Source organism: Oryzias melastigma, linkage group LG5 (genome assembly GCF_002922805.2).
Source record: "Oryzias melastigma strain HK-1 linkage group LG5, ASM292280v2, whole genome shotgun sequence".
NCBI lineage: Eukaryota > Metazoa > Chordata > Actinopteri > Beloniformes > Adrianichthyidae > Oryzias > Oryzias melastigma.
This window is the reverse complement of record NC_050516.1, coordinates 16,282,537-16,289,081: the sequence shown is the minus strand read 5'-3', so window position 1 is coordinate 16,289,081 and position 6,545 is coordinate 16,282,537. Positions and strand designations below refer to the sequence as shown.

The 6,545-nt window shown below is 40.0% G+C and overlaps 2 protein-coding genes across 9 annotated transcripts in view; both read left to right on the top strand.

The window, feature by feature from the left end:
* cita (citron rho-interacting serine/threonine kinase a) overlaps positions 1-2,710 on the top strand; it is a 48,841-nt gene extending 46,131 nt beyond the window's left edge. For all 6 annotated transcript variants that reach the window (XM_036211941.1, XM_036211944.1, XM_036211942.1 and 3 more), the window contains one exon: positions 1,025-2,710. In XM_036211941.1, the coding sequence (XP_036067834.1) occupies positions 1,025-1,048 (24 nt within the window). In that variant the 3' untranslated portion in view covers positions 1,049-2,710. The remainder of the gene's footprint in view (positions 1-1,024) is intronic.
* A 3,653-nt stretch (positions 2,711-6,363) lies between these two features.
* Positions 6,364-6,545, top strand: part of myl2a (myosin, light chain 2a, regulatory, cardiac, slow) — an 8,330-nt gene continuing 8,148 nt past the window's right edge. The window contains exon 1 of one of the 3 annotated variants that reach the window (XM_036211946.1): positions 6,364-6,513. The gene's annotated coding sequence lies outside the window, so the exon portion shown is untranslated. The remainder of the gene's footprint in view (positions 6,514-6,545) is intronic. The other 2 variants (XM_036211945.1, XM_036211947.1) reach the window with 2 other exon arrangements.

Here is a 6,545-nt window from a genome sequence, read left to right as displayed (position 1 = left end):
ATAATCGTTTGTGGCAGCCCTATTTGTGACACACTCACTTTTGTGAGTGAACACAATTATCCCACAATTTAATAGCTGCTGACAGTTACAATAAAACCATTTTAAAAGCCTGCATTCACTTTAAAAGTCTCATGTTTTTACATTTTCTTCTGATGTTCATCCATGAAATACCAGTAAAATTGAACTGTGTGCTGTTTTTATGTAAGGCATCATTTATGAATAAGTCCTTTCACAGGTCGACATTTTCATGTATGATTACAATTTTCTGCAAAATCTCTGCAGAAGCTTAAAGTCCCACCCCAAGGATCTTTTGATCAATTTTAATCGTTATCAGTGGTCTTTTGATTATTATTATGCAGTTTTTAGGGAAAAATCAAAAAAGTTCATTCAAAATTCACCCCTGAGTTGTGGTCGAGACTATTGGTGTGAAGCAACCCCACTCCCCCTTCCCATCACCCATCTGTTTCAGATGCTCTAGTTTGCAGCCCCTCAGACCTCCAAGCTAACATTAGTGGTACAACAAAATGGTGAGCAATATCCAGCCGTACTATTTAAAACCAGATGCTAGCGCAGACAAAGAAGACAAAGACGTTCATGGATCTAGTCATCTACAAGTGGACGTATCAGAATTGAGCTTGTATTTTCTATGGCACCAATTAATATCCTTTTTAAACAGCATTTTTTCTTCTGCTCCTAATTTACAATAAAGAATTACTCAAAAATGTGATTTTAAAGTTAATTTTATTAATTTATGTCCTCAATCATGAGAAAAATGCTGCAAGAACGTGTTAAAAACACAATCATTGTTAGAGTGGGTCTTTAAAAGAAACCATGTAGACTTATTTTCCTCCCATTGATTACGTTTTTCGCTTCACTTTGATATTGATTAAACTTCTTAAGGTAATTAATAATAGGCATAAGTTTAACAATTACTTTTTAGAGGGATCATATCAAACATTTATTCTGGTCCAGATTGACATTTTCAGGTATTTTCTAAATAAATCCACATGTTTTTGTGTTGCAGGTTTGGGATCAGTCGTCTGTTTGAGAGAGCGAGGACGGGGAATTTCATCTACAGAGAAACTGAGACTGTCACGAACACTGCCGCGCATCTGTTTCACCTGAACTGGAAGACCCACATCAGCGGTAGCTGTCAGAGCACAGTCTGCAAACTCAAATAAATCATTGAGTAGAATCCAATTTTGTTTAAAGACTGGTCAACAAAATGCCACATTAACCACCAGAGCGGGGGGGCGTTTGTGATGTGTAGCTGCAAATGCTCTCCATAGATTGGGTTCAGTTTAATTTCTTTCAAATATTTGAGATAAAATTCTCAAATGAAACATTTATCTTTTGCTAGTTTCACCTTCAGATTGTAGATACTCACAGAAAAAAGCACATCTGTAGCAAATGCACACAGTCGGTTGTATCTGCATAAAAAGGTTGACAAAAAGTAACAATAAGCAACTTTTTTCACGGTCTTCTGAAGCTCCAATCAGGGCAGATGCGTTGCAGGTCACACACCTCTGTCAACACACAATCAGCAACTACAATCATCGTCATCTGGGTTTCTGCCGACAGCTCTCGAGCTGCAGAGCGACTAAAGGAAGAACAAAAAAGAAAATCAATGAACCCTCCCCGTAGATTATCTGTTTGTGATAACACTAAAAGTGCACTAACCACAACCCCCAGCAGCGATGGAGCAGAGTCTTTCTAACCCTCCAGGACGTAATCTAGATTGTAAATAGACGAGACATAATTTTATATATATTTACTGAGAAGGAATTTCAAGGCTGGACAAGCCGTGTCTATTTTTGTTAAAGAAAACCAGTGATAAAGTGTCCTCTTGAATGTCCGACGAGTATTCTTTTATTACGTACTAATGTCCTTTTATCAAGTGATTGTATCGGGATCGGACTCGTGTGTGAACTTCCATCCGTCAAAGGCAAAACCTCAGTGCTGAACTACATGAAGGAGATTAAGGGACAAGCAGGAAAAAAAAAATCATGTTTGAAAGCTTACAAACACAGTATTTAAGCCTTTCTTTTGTACAGCGTCCCTTACTGTTGTAAAAATGTTTACAGTGAAGTTGAAATGAATCCTCGTTTTTTTCCTCCCGATTCATAAAATGGCATGGATATGTATACCTGATCTGAACCAGTCTTCTGCCCCATCTTTACTCCCCTATTCAAAAACAAAGCACGTGAATTATATCCTTTATTTTTATCAATGACTGTGCGTTTTCACATGCATCGATTTGACTTAAACTTACTTTTCTTTATAAAGTCATTAATTGGGAAACTAAAACACTTCATGTGGTTAACACATATTGGCATCCTTTTATATAAAGATCTCATTTTTGTGCTTTTTGAATGTGCAAAGATAAAATCCCCGACAGTTTGTTGTGCTCACTTATAGAGCGTTCTTTTTTGGGAGTAAATAAAATCTTCCTGAATGTATTCAAGCCAAGAAGAGGAATTTTTAAACACCAAATGCAGCAGGTTGCACATGTTTTCAGCCGGTCTCTGTAGGATTATCCATTCTAATTGCTTTATTTTTTTTAAAATCATTTTTAGTGTCTTTTATTCTTTCACATGATTCTGATCATAATGCTGTAACGCTGGATATGATATTAAAGTCTGCTAACAAATGTTTAATTAGCTTTCTCTGTAGAGATTTTGTCACAGAATATTATAAACATTGTCTATAACTTTTTTTGTCCTTGTGTTTTGTTTGAGTGTTACCTGCTTAAATAGAGGAATTACCCACAAGTCATTTGTTTTCCTCCTCTGCTGGGCTTTTCTTCAGCCGTTCGACCATTGTGTCGGCGAAGGCTGGTCTATTTTTAGGCGTTTGATCTCAGCCGAAGTGACAATCGCCTGCCATTTCATTGACGGCGGCCGCTGCGGCTTCTCAGATCTGCGAGAAGCCGAGGATGTTCGGGTTTTCACAGCAGCATCTGCCCGCCTGTCCCTCTGAGTAACAATAACTTGTCTAATTCCGACCTCTTTGTGGCACGGCATGCTGGGAGATGACGCCCACACAGCAGCTGCTGTGAGTGCGAGAGGCTCTCAGCACCTGCCCTTTCTTGAGGCCTCGCACCGGCAGCCTCACCTCCTAACCTCGGCCCATTTAGCTCATTTTCACACACTGTCGCTTTTCTTGACCAGTTGAGCCTCAAGTGACACTTGGAGACTTGTTAATGGTGCAAAGACGGGGTGCGCACACGCGCTGTCACACTTGAGTATGTAGCACCTACTGCAGAGGACATCTGTTAGCGTTGTTTCACAAATGCAGCACTGACAGCAGACGCCTGCACGCATCATGCTTCACAAATCGCGTTTGTCTCATTACCAGCAACAAACCGTCCTCACCTGCTTGATGGCAGGCTGGATTATCTTCAAGAGAGGAGAAGCTAATCAAAACAGCCAGAGACTTTAACAGCTGTCATTGTTTACAAGAACGTTCACCTTTTTCACCATAAATTAGGTCACGTTTCCAGGGCGATGGAAGTCCAATGCCAACATGGCTGTTGGGGCGTGAGGTAAAGCAGCTGCAGCAGAGGGAGTAAGTTTGGCTCTAATTCAGTCTTGACAGGTCGGTAAATTACATTTAATGAGCTGGTGATTTTCAAGCACTCTCATCCAATGGGAACAAGAAGTGACTGGCAAGCAGATCCGAATATCACATTAAAGAGCTGATTATGATGTTGGTGAAAGTCCCTGAGCCAGCGGCTTTGATCATCATGAAAACGCACTTTGCAGACTTTGTTTTGGGAAACTTCACAGTTAAAGGTTTAAATCTTTGATAACCGTTAGTTTTGTCAACTTTGATTCATCTATTTTTTTGTATTTCAAAGCTAAAGCTTTAAATGGCTTTTCCTTGTGTTTGTAGAATTGCTTTTCTTAGAGTAAAAAGTAGTGGACACAAATGTTTGAAATATCTGTATTTTTCAGAGTATAAGTCACTGTTTTCTGTATAATTTGGCAAGGTGTGCGACTTGGGGTGTATTCAGACACGATACATTTGGTTCACTTAACGTGAACCAAAGTTTGTTTTCAGTCTGAACCAAACTTCGGTTCGCTCAGAAATTCCTCCGACTGAGTACGGTCCGTGCTGGGAGTGGAACAACTGAACCAAAACGGCCAGTGTAGCCGTTCAGCAGCGGATAAACATGGAGCAGTGATGCAACAGCAACTCATTAAAATGTGGTCGGATGAATGCAGGCTCTAAAATCAACTTTTAACGTGGAACACTTTGCCTCTCACACTGCTTTCTAACAATTTATGTCATAAACACTTTGACCCGCCCCCATAACTGTGGGCCAATGACTGAAGAGATCTTTAGTCACCTGGTTTTGTTTACGAGCATTGGTGTGGGAAATGAGTCTGGATACAGACCAAACCCAAGGTTCGTGACTCAGTCTGGGACAAATCGTTATCCCAGTCTGAATACACACTAGTACTCAGGTGACGGTATACAGAGAACTGGACTGAGCAAGTGTGATGTCATCCATAGAAAATGGCTTACTTCTGACTCCAGCAAAAGGAAGCCAATTCCGTCGCCATTATTCCACCATACGGACATCACCATGTTTGAACCAGACGACTGTGATTGGTCCTGTCTCTCCGGTTCAGGTTTATGCATTTACAAATATTACTTGTACAAGGATACCATGTTGCATTTCTATGGTAACTACTCTAGCCAATCAGGAGTAAGATTGTTTGAAGTTCACACTCTTTCCACTAAAAACGGACTTGACAGAATCTGTCAAATGTTTGAGGTGGGGCGTTACTGAGGCGTCCGATTGGTCGGTTGATAACTTGAATAACATGCGATGATTGGTAAAGGCTGATTCGCTGTGACCCCTGACAGGATTTACCAAACAAATAAACAAAAAATAATCAATATAAAAAAAAGAATAGGATTAAGAAGAAGATGTTAAGAAAAAGGTATCAGAGCAAGAATTTTTATTTTGACAAATAGATTAGTAGCTATTTATTTCTCTAAAGAACTCTTTGGGATTTTGGCTTCTTGGAACCAGCAGGTACTTTTCTGAAAGGGGTTACTCAGTCCAGTTCTCTGTTACAGTCAAGGGTGTGACTTCTTTTGTTTTGAAGAATGAAAACCACAATCTCTAGAAGAGGCTGTAGCTGACTGTATCAGTATTTGCTGCTGACAGCACAGCAGAAGAAGAAGCGCTGTTCAGTCTCACATCGGGCTTGGCTGAATTTGGGGCGGGGTTACGACACGGGAGGAAGAATTCAACAAATTTAGTGATTTGAAGTGAAATGAAGAGTTTAGTTGAATTGTTAGCACATTCTTAATGTTATGGTTACCTGAATAATGTTTAATGTGTTGTGCTAATATACTAGATCAAATGTTTCATGAAGCTAAATAAGCATCAGTGTGTTACAGCAATGGAGCTTACTTGTGTTCAGTCTATTATTTATTCTGTTATTATGATTTAACCTCTCAAGATCAATTGTCTGTTCTCATATTTTTGTTAAATAAATTTCATCCAAAAATGCGCCTTACACACAAGTTTTTATTATGCCTTTTTTGTATTTCTTTTGCTGCCGCGACTTATATTCTGAAAAATACTCAAAAAAACTTAACAGCGATGGACTGGAGGCTTTCTGAAGTTGCATCATCTAGGTCAGGGGTCGGCAACCTTTAACAGTAAAAGAGCCATTTGGACTCGTTTTCTACCGATCAAAACCTAGAAGGAACCAAATGGATTTACTTTAGCCTTTAAGAAATTTGGATAATTCATTACCATTTTATAATAAATATTAATTCTCCCGTTTTTGGGACGATCAAAGCAAAAATGTGAAAAGAAACTAGCCCCTCTCAAGATGTGATTTTTTTTTTCCATTGTTACCTTTTAGTAGGTAAAAATAAGTAAAAATAGTAGATGCTGAATTAGTCAAAAAGCTAGCTCCTTGCTTAACCCTTCTGCTCTCTTTGGGGTCCAGATGACTCCAACCACATATTGATGTGTGATTCCCTCCATGACAAATGTGGACAAAGATGAACAGGGTTTTATGTCTGCCATGGACATTCGTGAAACTCAAAAATAAATGATAGAAAAAAGTTCAGGGCACTGTCTTGTGGGGTCCAGATGACCCCACTTTGAATGTAAACAAGCCAAGGAGACTGGAAGGGTTCATAACTAGCTAAACTCCAAAATAGCCTAAAATTCCTCAGTAAACTAACAACTGGCAGAACACGCGAGATCAAAAGAAGAGTTATGTTTACATGTAAATCAAAAAGCTGCTCGGGATACAGTTAGTTCTGTCAGTCTCAGCTCTGGGAAGGACGACCTCTTTACCATTGATGTAGCCACGCCCACCCGCGTAGTAGGCGCCTTTCCCCTCTCTTCTTGCTGCTTGGACCAAAGCCTCGGCGATGCTCTGCTTTCCCGCTCCGCCGTACACAGTCCTCGGTGAAGCGGAGATGGCGCTCCTGTAGGATGGGATTCTTTTTCGCGGCTTTCCACACGGCGTCTCGGTAGGTTCTGGACGAAAACTGGAGAATGATTC